Genomic DNA, 13,899 nt, shown 5'->3' on the forward strand with positions numbered 1-13,899 from the left:
GATATGGCCCATTTGCAATCACCAATGACCGACCTCAATATTAAGTATCTATGCAAAATTTCAAGCGGCCAACTTTACGCGTTCGACCGCTATCATGATTTCGACAGATGTACGGACGGATGGACATGGCTAGTTCGACTCAGAATGTCGAGACGGTCAAGAATATATATCCTTTATATGGTCCTACATCAATATCTCGAGGTGTTACGAATGGAATGACTAGAATATTATACACCTATCCTATGGTGGTGGGTATAAAAAAAACAAGTTATAGTCCGATTCGGACCATAAAAGAGTTGAATACTGAACATTGTAGTAGTCATTGTGTAATATTTTAGTCCATTCGGATAAGAATTGCGCCTTGTAGGGGCTCAAGAAGCAAAATCGGGAGATCGGTTTATATGGGAGATGTATCAAGCTATAGATCGATTCAGATCATATTGGACCTGTATGTTTAAGGTCATGGGAAAAGTCGTTGTACATAATTTCTGCCAAATCTGATAAGAATTGCTCCCTTTAAAGGCTCAACAAGTCAAGATCTCAAATCGGTTTATATGGTAGCTATATCTGATTATAAACCGCTTCTCGCCATACTAAGAACAGTTGTTGGAAGTAATAACAAAACACCTTGTGCCAAATTTCAGCCAAATCGGATGAGAATAGCGCTCTCTAGCGGCTAAAGAAGTTAACATCCAAGATCGGTTTATATCGCAGCTATACCAGGTTACGAACCGATTTGATCCATACTGCACCCTCTCGAGGCTCAAGAGTGAAGATCCCGGTTTATATGGCAGCTATATCAGGTTACAAACCGATTCTCGCCTTACTAAGCATAGTTATTGGAAGTCATAACAAAACACCTCATGCAAAATTTCAGCCAAATCGGATGAGAATTGCGACCTCTAGCGGCTCAAGAAGTCAATATCCTAGATCGGTTTTTATCGCAGCTATTGGAAGTGACAAAAAAACACCATGACCAAATCGGATAAGAATTGCGCCTTTTAGAGGCTCAAGAAGTCAAGATCCAAGATCAGTTTATATGGCTACTATATCATAACATGGATCGATTTGGCCCATTTAAATCAAATATATTTGGGCAAAATGTCAAGCGCTGTCGGCAGACAGCACGTTAACATTCTATAGGCAGATTAAGTTCGAAGATGGGCTATATTGGACTTTATCTTGATATAGCCCCCATATAGACCGATCCGCCGATTTAAAGTCTTAGGCCCATAAAAGCCACATTTATTAACCGATTTTGCAAATTTGGGACAGTGTGTTGTGTTACGCCACTCGACATCCTTTTTCAATTTTACCCCGATCTGTTCAGGTTTGGATATAGCTGCCATATAGACCGATCTCTCTATTTAAGGTCTTGGGTCCATAAAAGGCGCATTCATTTTACGATTGCGCCAAAATTTGGGATAGTGAATTGTATTGAATGGAGGCCACCTTAACGCAGAGGTTAGCATGTCCGCCTGTGACGCTGAATGCCTGGGTTCGAATCATGGCAAGACCATCAGAAAAAATTTTCAGCGGTGGTTTTCCCCTCCTAATGCTGGCAACATTTGTGAGATACTATGCCATGTAAAACTTCTCTCCCCAGAGGTGTCGCACTGCGGCATGCCGTTCGTACTCCGCTATAAAAGAAGGCCCCTTATCAATGAGCTTAGAACTTGAATCGGACTGCACTGACAGTTTGCCCCTGTTCCTATGTGAAATGTTCATCGGCAAAATTTGTATTTGTTTGAATTGTATTAGCCCCCTCGATAACTTTCTGCAATTTAGCCCAGATCGTGTCCAGATTTGGATATAGCTGCCATATAGACCGATCTCTCGATTTAAAGTTTTGGGGCCATAAACGGCGCATTTATTGTCTGATGTTGGCAAAATTTTGGATAGTGAGTTGTGTTAGGCCCCTCAACGTGTTTCTGCAATTTGGCTCAGATCGGTTCAGATTTGGATATAGCTGTCATATAGACCGAACCTCCGATTTAGGGTCTTAGGCCTACAAAAGTCACTTTTAGTATCCGATTTAGCTGAAATTTAGGACAGTGAGTTGTGTTAGGCCCCTGAACATCTTTCTGTAAGTTGGCCTAGATCGATTCAGATTTGGATATAGCTGCGATATAGACCGATCTCTCGATTTAATGTTTTGGGCCTATAAAAGGCGCACTTACTGTCCGATGTCAGCAAAATTCGGGACATTGAGTTGAGTTAGGCCCTCAGCATCATTCGTCAATTAGGCCCAGATCGGACCAGATTTGGATATAGCTGCCGTATAGACCGATCTCTCGATTTAGGGTTTTGGGCCCATAAAAGGCGCATTTATCGTCCGATTTCACCGAAATTTGGAACAGTGAGTTGCGTTAGGGCCTTTGACATAATTCTTCAATTTTGGCCCACATCGGTTCAGATTTGAATTTAGCTGCCATATAGACCGATCTCTCGATTTAAAGTCTTGGCCCCATAAAAGGCGCTATTATAATCCGATTTCTCTAAATTTGACACAGTGACTTATGTTAGGCCTTTCGCCATCCGTGTCGTATATGGTTGAGATCGGTCTATATTTAAATATAGATACCAAAAAGCCTATTACTTTGTTCGACAAAATTGAACAATGATTTTTACTTATTAGAGCACTTCATCTCCGTGCCGGATTTAGTCCAAATCGGGCCATTTTATGATATAGCTGCTATGGGGGCAAAAATTTTGTATTTTTCACCGGATTATGACGAAAGGTGGTTTATATATATATATCTGAGGTAGTGGGTATCGCCAGGCCGAACTTAATGCCTTTTTACTTGTTAAACTATCTTCTTCAAATGTCTAGAATACTACACATTTCATCTCCTGCCAAACCTTCTAAAATTTGTCTAAATTCCAAATATGGGCCCATTGAAAAAGGCCCACATTTCATCTCCTGCCAAACCTTTTAAAATTTGTCTAAATTGCAAATATCAGCCCTTTGAAAGAGGCCCTTGTATATGTGATTTCAACCTCAACTACTCCCCGCTCTTCCTTCATATGTGCATTTGATTGTAAACGAATATGGCACATTGGTGTGATGTTGCCGCTGCATTGTAATGACATCCGTTGTCGTCATCCCCTGGAAAAAAAAGGAGATCGCTGAAGATATAAAAAAACCCTGCAACGACAAAACGAGTTCACAACGAGATGTCAGCTCAAGTCAAGTGGCAAATAGCTTAAACTTATTTTTTACGCTTGAAATAGTTTCACATTGAGAATATCCATATTCACACAATACACACACACACACAAACACACAGGCAGCCATATATTCACACTTACCAATATTGATTAGTAGCACACAGTCTTAAACACACAAATGGGGTCATGGGGGTAAAATTCATTACATCATTATTTTTGGCGAAAAGTTGGATGATAAAAATGCTGCTCTTATAAATTTAGCGTCTGTTCATGGTTGTGCTATTTTTTTTATCATAGCTGCTGTGCTAGCTAAACGCAACAGGTATGTGCCTAGCGGTCTGTCATGTAAAACACACACGCACTCATACCAACGTGCGTATATGCAGTCGCTGGGTACATACTTGTTTGTTGTTATTCAGCCAAACAAATGTTCATCGCCAACCACTGGCAGATGATATTCTTTTCTTTTTGGTAATTATTCGAAGTCAAGCTTAACTCCCGTACGCATATAAACCCCCGCGACCAAGAAAAAAAAAGAACAACAAAAAGAACCTGTGAGCAAGGAAAAAGAAAGAAAAAGTGAAATTAAATTGTACACAGCAAAGAAATTAAGAACTGTTTGAAATGTGAAATTGTTTAAAAATACTTACCATCTAGAAAATAAACATACTTACCTATATTGTGAACCCTAAATACCTACCTTGAAATTAAAACAAAACAAAAACAAGAAGAATACTTACCTAAGGAAATTAGTGAAATAAAAATTGCAAGAAACACAAGAAAAATTATAAAATTACTAACTACTTATTATCTACACTGTTAAAATTTACCTACATATATTTTCTTAACACCTAATTATTGCACAAAGTGTTTAAACTAATTTATACTGCACTTACCTTAATTTATATTGCACTTGCCTCGTTTTATATTGCACTTACCTAATTAAGCTTATACTACATTGTAAATATTGCACAGTGGAACAAAAAAAATACAAACCTGTGAAAATAAACAAATTGAATTGAAACAAAAAAAGCAATCTAGTCTTGTGGAAAAAAAAGGCAAAACCAAAGTTCGTAAAGAAACATTTTGGTCCATTCGGAGCCGAATTTGTGAAAAAAAAAGTGTGGTTATTTCAAAAAATTTTTAAATTAAGTGGCCATTTCGAAAAGTGTGATTTTGGTGGTTCACAGACATTAGTTGTGTTACATCCCTTTGTGAAAAGCTAAAATACATTGGAAAAAGTAAAAAATTTTATTTTTTGTTTAAAAAAAAAATAATAATAATAGAAAATAATCAAAATTGTACAAGAGACATTGTGAGCGTGCTGCAAGATCAATTAATCTACACAACAACAAAACAAAAGCTCGGTTCGGGGTCGCGTTACATAACAAGAGATTGATCCAGAAATCTTAAATCCGTTACGAGCATTCCAGCAATTCAGCCATAAGGTTTTGAGCGGACGGACATTAGAAGGCCGGCGTCTACAGACACACACACACACGTATACCTCTACACATACACTCAAACCTTACCTTCAAAGTGAGTACCCATTTACATGCGTATATAAAAGCACGACACAAGGAGAGAATACCAGGTGCCGCACTTCTTGACTCTCATTGTAATTATGTGGCAAAAAAATACTCGAAACCTGTGCATGACCCTGTATACTTACCTTTTGCGTGCTATAGACTAGTTCATGCGATAAATGCTTTGATGCCCAATGGAGTGAGTTTAGTGACCCGCCATTTTTTGACTCATATGAATTTTGTGACACACATATGCAAAGCGATCCACTGACCCTATATACGTTTGAAGAAGGGGACTCGACGGCCATTTTTGATTTTCAAAAAATTTATTAAGGAATTTCGGAAATATTTACGTCCATTTTGAATTTAATGTGAAAAGTGACCCAAATCGAATCTATGCCATTTTCATCCTGTTTTGTTTTAAATTTGTGCCTCGTTGATTAGATACGATCCTTGTGGTATAGAGGCCTAGTCAGAATTGAATTTGATTTTTGAATCACAGGGTCTTTGTTGTTGGCTCTTTATTAAGACGTGACTGTGTTTGCGATTTTTTTTTTTTTTTTTGAAATTTTGTCGCTGGCTTAGATGAAATGATACGTTGTAGAGCAAAGTGACCTAAATCGATTGGGTAAAAAAAGAAAAAATTGTCCCAACATTTTACAAATCGACAGAGATATTATCTGCTTTCTTGAAGACTGTCTATTGGGGCGCAAATACCACGTCCCTCGTATTGCAATTCGCCACGATTTATTGAAAGTGGGTTTCTGTTCGCCTTTCTCTGAAGCACTGAATTGATTGACCCGCTGCCTTGAGAGGAAATTTATTTGTTCTTCCATTATCATTAATCCGCCTCCACAGACGAACGAAGACTGTGCCATTTAGTTTGGGAATCCGCTTTGATAGTCGGCATCGGACCCTTCAAGGAAAATTGAGTTTTTTTGAATTTAGGTCCTGAACCGAGACAATTAAATAGTGTTTTGCTTGACCCTTCTCTGAAATTTTCTCGAATTGGAAAATTTTAGTAGCAAGGAATTTTTGGCAAAATGGAGAAAGCTATACGTGATAGATTTGCAAATAGCGTCAATGACTTGGTGGATTTCGACAGCACATTCGCCGCAGCGAGATCCGAGGATAATGTTCATAGCCTGGAGGCTCTAAGAGTGGAGCTGGATTCGCTTTGGAACAACGTTAAAAAATCATACTTAGAATGCCGCGATCATGTTGCAGCGGAGGGCGAAACACCCATGGATAGAAACAAGCTTCGATCTCATTACAAAGACGCTAGGGAAAGCTATATGCGAGTCATAGGTTCATTGAACGCGGATATTAATGCATTTAAAGAACAGGCGATCCAGGAGAAGGCAGAAAGAGAGTCGATACAGCAAGTAAGATCCGAGGAAAGGGATTTTATGCCAGTCTCTAGACTCCCCCCGTGTGATACAGACACTTTCAAGGGAGGATATACAGCTTGGCCAACATTCAGGGACCTTTTCACTGCAATTTATATTAGGAATCCAAGGCTAAGCAACGTTGAAAAACTTTTTCATTTGACACAAAAGACCGCAGGAGAGGCGAGGGAGATGATAAGCCACGTTCCTTTGACAAATGATGGATTTTTATTAGCTTGGTCCAATTTAACTGACAGATATGAGAATAAAAGAATGCAGGTCAACGAACAGCTAAAGATTCTTTTTAATCTGCCAAATGTTACGGTAGAATGTTCTCAGTCAGTTCAGAAGCTGCAGCGCACTGTTAATAGCTGTATACAAACTCTTGAAATACTTTGCGTGGATGTTACAAAATGGGACCCGATCTTGATCTACTTATGTTCGGCAAGGTTACCTAGACAATTTCTAGAGGAGTTTGAGAATTCGTTAAATGATTGCAAGACTCTTCCAACATGGGCGGAATTTGACAGATTTCTGACCCATAAGTTTAAGACCCTCGAGTCTGTAAGCAATATTAAACCAAGTTTTAGTAAGCCAAGTCACAATAAGCAGGACCAGAACAAAAAGTTTTTCAACAGCTTTCACACGAACATTTCACAAAAGACCCACAGTTCTGGTGCTAAGAATAATGCTAATGCAAGACAGCCTCCGGCAAAACCTACCCAAACGGCTCAAAGTTGCCAGATTTGTAAAGCAACGCATTTCATTCGGGATTGTCCGAAGTTTATTGAGAAAAATATCAATGATAGGATTCACATCGTGAAGGTTTCACACTTATGCTACAATTGCCTTTCATCTAATCACGGGGTAAAAGACTGCAAGAGCAAATTTTCATGTAGAGAATGCAACTTGAAGCATCACACAATGCTACACAAGGGAACGGAAACCCAAGCTAGTAGCCAAGACCCAGCCAGAGATGTAGCGCGACCCAGTACTAGTGCTACCGCTCTTACGACAATTATACAGTCCACTCCTGACACAAGACAAAGTAACATCACCACCCTGACCCTTCGGGATAAGCAAATTAGTGAGCGTCATCCTAGGGAAACTTTGCTATTTACTGCCGTAGTGCAGATAGAATCTAGAGGACAACTATTCGATGCCAGAGCTATTATTGACTCTGGATCGCAGTCCACCTTTATAACAGATAAACTCAAGAACAAATTGAGTCTTCCAACTAAGCGAAACTTGGTACACGTCACGGGGCTTAGCCAGATGGTAGCCGAAACTTCGAACAAAGCTTGTCTCTTTACTTTGCGTTCAAGCTTAGACCCTCGATTTGAGTTGGAGGTTTGGGCGCCTGTCTTGAAGGCCCTTCCTTCTAATTTACCACCACAAAACTTAGACCTAGCACAACTTCGGGATGTTGCCAACCTTGATTTGGCAGATCCAAAATTCTATATTAGCCAACCGGTTGACCTTCTAATAGGAATGGACATAGGACCCCTTATTTTTGACATTGGATCTCCTATGAAATCAGTCGGCACACTTTTGGCACAGAACACAGTTTTTGGATGGATCGTTGGTGGACCCATAGCACAAGGAACTACAGGGGGTAACCGAGTTTCTCTGCACAACACAATATCGATAGAGAAAATACTTACACGTTTTTGGGAGGTGGAGGAGACCCCCAAAAAGATTTTGAGGTCTGAAGAGGACATGGTTTGTGAACAAAACTTTAAGACAACCACTCGCCGAAACCAAAATGGAAGATACGTTGTGACCCTACCGTTTAAAAATTGCGAAGAACTAGGAAGTTCTAGAAACATCGCTTTAGCACAATTTTATCGAATGGAAAGGAAGCTGCAGGCAACGCCTGAAATAAAGGAACAATATGATAAAACTATTCTGGAATATCTGGAACTTGGACACATGAGGAGATTATCGGCCGAGGAGGTAACTAAGACTCCCAATTACTATTTGCCGCATCATGCTGTCATCAAGCCAGATCGACTCACAACGAAACTTAGAGTGGTTTTCAATGCGTCAAGTCCTTCTTCGAACAAAAGAAGCCTCAACGACAACCTGTTTGCTGGACCCATTCTTCAACAAGACCTTGTGTTACAAATTTTGAAGTGGAGATTCTTCAAATACGTATTCAATGCGGACGTAACGAAGATGTACCGGCAAATTCTCCTAGACCCTAATCAGACACAATTCCAAAGAATACTTTTTAGAAAATCTCCAAAGGACCAAGTCGAGGATTTTGAGCTCTTGACAGTCACGTTTGGAGTAAATTGCGCACCATTCCTTGCAATCCGAACACTTCTTCAACTTGCGGAAGACGTGGCGGACACATACCCCTTAGCATCAAAGATCATTCAAGAGAATCTGTATGTTGATGATGTTCTGGTCGGGGCTCACACAATTGAAGAAGCCATCCGATCTCGTAAAGAGTTAATCTCAGCCTTTGACTCGGCTGGATTTCAACTCATGAAATGGACAGCAAATGATCACAAAGTCATTCAAGACTTACCTGCCGATCAATTGCTGCCAGTAAATTGGCTTGAGCTCTCGGAGGACTCTTCAACCAAAACCCTTGGTATTCGGTGGAATATTTCTGGGGATTATTTCACATTCACACCACCATCATTAGAAGTCAGACCAACGTACACAAAAAGAGAGGTCTTATCATCCATTGCCAAATTGTTTGACCCTTGTGGTTGGTTGGCCCCAGTTATTGTAATCGCCAAGCTAGTCATGCAGCAAGTATGGCTTGACAAAATAGACTGGGATGACACGCTCAAAGCAATAGCATTAATAAACTGGCAAACCTTTGTAAAAAACTGTGGGGAAATTGAATCAGTAAAAGTTCCAAGATGGATTCAGTTTGTGCCTTCGTGTCAAGTTGAAGTTCACGGGTTTTGTGATGCGTCTGAGAGTGCGTACGGAGCAGCTCTTTACATAAGAGTGGAACATGAAGACCACAAGACAGAAACATATTTGCTCGCTGCTAAGACTCGTGTAGCCCCCATAAAGAAAATCTCGCTACCAAGGCTTGAGTTATGCGGGGCTGTTTTATTATCAAAGCTTGCGTCGTCAATTATAGCTAAGCTTCAAATTTCTAACTTCACAACTTACTACTGGACTGACTCAACAATTGTTCTAGCATGGCTCAAGGAACCACCTTGTGCTTGGAGCACATTTGTGGGAAATCGCGTCTCGGAGATATTGGAAAACGTCGGGGTTGAAAATTGGCTGCATATTGACTCCGAAAGTAACCCTGCGGATGTTGCCAGTCGAGGGTGCTCACCATCTGACTTGAAAGGTCATCATTTGTGGTGGCACGGACCCCTATGGTTAAAACTTCCGAAAGACAGGTGGCCAACGTACGAAGTTTTTAGTGACACGAGTTTAGAAGCGAAAGCAGTTAAAGTTTTTGCTACTACAACCTTTGAAGACCCTCTCGAAAGATTCTCTTCTTTGTCTCGAGCATATCGAGTTTTGTGTTATGTTTTAAGATTTTGGCGAAACACTAGCGCAGGTCGATCGCATCTTAGAATCTCGTCTGGGAAGATTACCGCTGAAGAAATACAAGACGTAAAGCAACGACTCTTAGTTATGACTCAGAAACAGTACTTTGCTTCCGAATACCACAATTTAGAACAGAAAACTAAATTGTCGCCCAGCAGTAGCCTTTTGTCATTGAACCCATTTTTAGACTCGAAAGGGGTTATGCGGTCCAATGGGCGTCTAGTCCAATCACCGGCACTGTCATACAATGAAAGGCATCCCATTCTCTTGCCATATGATGCAAGAATGACTCAACTTCTTGTCGAGTTTGCACACAAAATAACACTTCATGGAGGCAACCAGCTCATGACACGATTATTGCGATCAGAATTTTGGATATTTCGGTTAAAACCCCTTGTTAAGAAAGTTATACACAACTGCAAGACCTGTATTTTGTATAAAAAGCACTTGCAATCACAAATAATGGCGTCCCTTCCACCTGAGCGCACTTCACTCTCGAGACCCTTTACCAATACCGGGGTTGACTTTGCAGGACCCTTTAATATTAAAAACTATTCAGGTCGTGCTTGTCTGATTACCAAAGGGTACGTCTGTATCTTTGTTTGTTTTGCGACAAAAGCCATACACTTGGAGGCAACAACCGATCTTTCTACACAATCTTTTTTAGCGGCGTTTTCGCGTTTTATTGCTCGTAGAGGTTGTCCGGCCTGTATCTACTCCGATAATGGGAAAAACTTTGTGGGCGCCTCTGAATTACTTAAAAAGGATCGTCTAGAGTTCTTAAAGACTCTACAAAACCAAACGCTGCAGCAGAATGTTTATCAAAATCTAGTTTGGAAATTTATTCCTCCTGGTGCCCCTCACATGGGCGGCCTGTGGGAAGCGGGTGTCAAGTCTTTTAAATCCCACTTGCGCAAGTTTATTCCGAAAATGAACTTTACGTTCGAGGAATTGTCCACAATTTTGACTCGAATAGAGGCTTGCTTAAATTCCAGACCGCTGAGTCCAGCCAACGACGACCCCAATGACTTCTCGCCTTTGACTCCAGGCCACTTTCTTATTGGTACACCACTTCTGACCCCAGCGGAGCCTGATGTTTCAGATCAGGATGTCTCTTTTGCTAATAGGTGGAAAAGACTCAAAATAGTATCTCAATACTTTTGCCAACGATGGAAGTCGGAGTATTTGAAAGAATTGCACCGCAGATCCAAATGGAAATATCAGCAGGAAAATCTCGCAAAGGATGATTTAGTTGTAATCAGAGACGATAGGTTCCCTCCTACGGAATGGACAATGGGTCGCATTGAAAGGGCCTATCATGGTACAGATCAAAATATAAGAGTAGTAGATGTTAGAACGTCAAACGGAATAGTCACTAGACCCATTACTAAAATTGTCAAATTGTTTTCCGCATGACTAGTCGGGTACTCACGAACCTTAGAACACGGTACTCACAAGACTTTTCTTACAGGAATGGCGGCCTACTTACCCCGTGGAGATTGGCAAGAGGAGGAGGAAAGACCTCGCGAAAACAATCGTGGCGCACGACACAATGAAAGACGTGATGGCAATCGCCAGGAAAGAGGACATCCTGGAGCGGACCGGGACTTGCAACGTGGGCGTGGTCGTCCAAGTACATGGCAGTATTCATGTGGTCTTTGCCAAGATGACCACGCTCTTAACTCATGCCAGCGCTTTCGAGACAAAACCCCGTACCAACGGTACGAAACAGTGGAAAGGAGAGGCTATTGTAGAAATTGCCTGGCAAGAAGTCACCTAGCGCCAGACTGTACAAGCCTCACAGGGTGCCGCCGTTGTCATGATCGTCATCACACCCTACTCCATGGGGCCCCTCAACTCGAAGAGGCACCCCTCAATATAGACGTGCCTGTGACACCGCCCCGCTTCTTATGGGACATTGTTTTTGTGCCGACGGCCATTATACGCATAACCGGTGAAGACGTCGACAGTTGGGCTTCTGTGCGAGTCCTGGTAAGCCAGTCCTCTATAATGTCCAGAATCGCGTATGCGACGTTCCGCCGGCTTGGTCTTCGAACGTTTTTGTACCAAGGTAAACGATTTGCTAGCTTTAAAATTATGTCTCGCCAACCCACTAGCACTTGGGCGTTAAAGGTCAACGCGCTCATCACGGACGAGCTGCCAAGACAACCCTATTCCGACCCTCTTCTTCACGACCCGACCCGTGATTTAACTGATAGCTCACTAGCTGACCCGGACCCGAGAAGCAATGTTCCTATCGATCTAGAGCTTGGTGCAGATACATACTCTGCAATACATAGAGAAGGTCGCATATTTACCGGACTTGGTGACGTCAACGCCTATAGGACGGTACTGGGATACATCATATCCGGCCCTATTCGGAATCTAAATCAATAAGGCTTCCATCGTCATACTTACTTAGCCCTTAAAATCTTGGAATGTAACACTTGGTCATGGGGGGCGGAATGTTCATGGTTGTGCTATTTTTTTTATCATAGCTGCTGTGCTAGCTAAACGCAACAGGTATGTGCCTAGCGGTCTGTCATGTAAAACACACACGCACTCATACCAACGTGCGTATATGCAGTCGCTGGGTACATACTTGTTTGTTGTTATTCAGCCAAACAAATGTTCATCGCCAACCACTGGCAGATGATATTCTTTTCTTTTTGGTAATTATTCGAAGTCAAGCTTAACTCCCGTACGCATATAAACCCCCGCGACCAAGAAAAAAAAAGAACAACAAAAAGAACCTGTGAGCAAGGAAAAAGAAAGAAAAAGTGAAATTAAATTGTACACAGCAAAGAAATTAAGAACTGTTTGAAATGTGAAATTGTTTAAAAATACTTACCATCTAGAAAATAAACATACTTACCTATATTGTGAACCCTAAATACCTACCTTGAAATTAAAACAAAACAAAAACAAGAAGAATACTTACCTAAGGAAATTAGTGAAATAAAAATTGCAAGAAACACAAGAAAAATTATAAAATTACTAACTACTTATTATCTACACTGTTAAAATTTACCTACATATATTTTCTTAACACCTAATTATTGCACAAAGTGTTTAAACTAATTTATACTGCACTTACCTTAATTTATATTGCACTTGCCTCGTTTTATATTGCACTTACCTAATTAAGCTTATACTACATTGTAAATATTGCACAGTGGAACAAAAAAAATACAAACCTGTGAAAATAAACAAATTGAATTGAAACAAAAAAAGCAATCTAGTCTTGTGGAAAAAAAAGGCAAAACCAAAGTTCGTAAAGAAACAGCGTCATTGATTAGTTGCCTGGTCCTTGGATATCATGAGAGAGGCCATGGTGTAGAATGTTTTATAGATTTGGAGAACACATCATTTGAAGACTGAAGTAGTTGTTAAAACTTACATCACTACTGTGGTATAGAGTACAGTATGTGCATAGGTCTAACAATTTCCGCTAGACCTATTATTAGGTATACCGATCAACTTAAATGCATCAATTAAATCGAAGTAGCCATTACTGTTTATATATCTGTCCGTATGCCCCTCCTTTTTTCCAACTTTTCTGTCTATCTCTCCATTCTTCCTTCCGTCCGTCCAAGTATACATTGGATCGCATCCCACTATATGATTTATTCTGCCGCTACTGTGACTGATAACAAATTGTTCTAATCAATCTTTGGCAAACTTTAGTTTGATAACTAAAACTATGGCCACAATTTCCACATTATCGCAGAATAACTCCTACAATTGTTTATATATTTGAAAAGAAATTCCTCTTTCTATATTTTTCTAAATTTTGTTGCTATAAAAAAAGTCATATTTCCTTAATCTCATTTCACCCCATCAGCATTTTGTGTACAGTAAACAGATTTTGCTTCATTCATGTAAGTGCATTGAAATGTACACCATAACAGGGTATTAATGCATTGTTAATACCATGCAAGCATAATGTGCTCGCACGATAATATCCTTTTCAAAAAAAAAAAAAAAAAAACGAGATAAAAACCAATCCCCTTTTCCATTTTAAGGAGCTTTGCGAAAACGAAAAACATTCATAACAACAATAAGACCACTTAAAAAATGGTGTCAATTTACCGCAAGAAGCTTACTCAAGCCAATATTAAATACAAAAAAAAATGGGAAAAATATTTTTACGCATTCATGAGATATTGCAAACAAAAATTCAATAACAGAAAAAAAGAACTGGCAACTTTTTTTTTAAATTTAGTCTTCTTATCGGTGTTTATGCACCAATTGAGACTTTGCCTTTCTCAATTGTTAGA

The 13,899-nt window shown here is 40.1% G+C and overlaps 1 protein-coding gene across 1 annotated transcript; it reads left to right on the forward strand.

Annotated features, from left to right (window-relative positions):
* The first annotated feature begins 7,009 nt into the window (after positions 1–7,009).
* On the forward strand, positions 7,010–11,035 carry LOC131997041 (uncharacterized). Its single transcript, XM_059367300.1, has one exon. The coding sequence runs from the start codon at positions 7,010–7,012 to the stop codon at positions 11,033–11,035; it is 4,026 nt and encodes a 1,341-aa protein (XP_059223283.1).
* The last annotated feature ends 2,864 nt before the right edge of the window (positions 11,036–13,899 follow it).

The sequence above is a fragment of the Stomoxys calcitrans genome, chromosome 4, assembly GCF_963082655.1.
Source record: "Stomoxys calcitrans chromosome 4, idStoCalc2.1, whole genome shotgun sequence".
NCBI classification, from domain to species: domain Eukaryota; kingdom Metazoa; phylum Arthropoda; class Insecta; order Diptera; family Muscidae; genus Stomoxys; species Stomoxys calcitrans.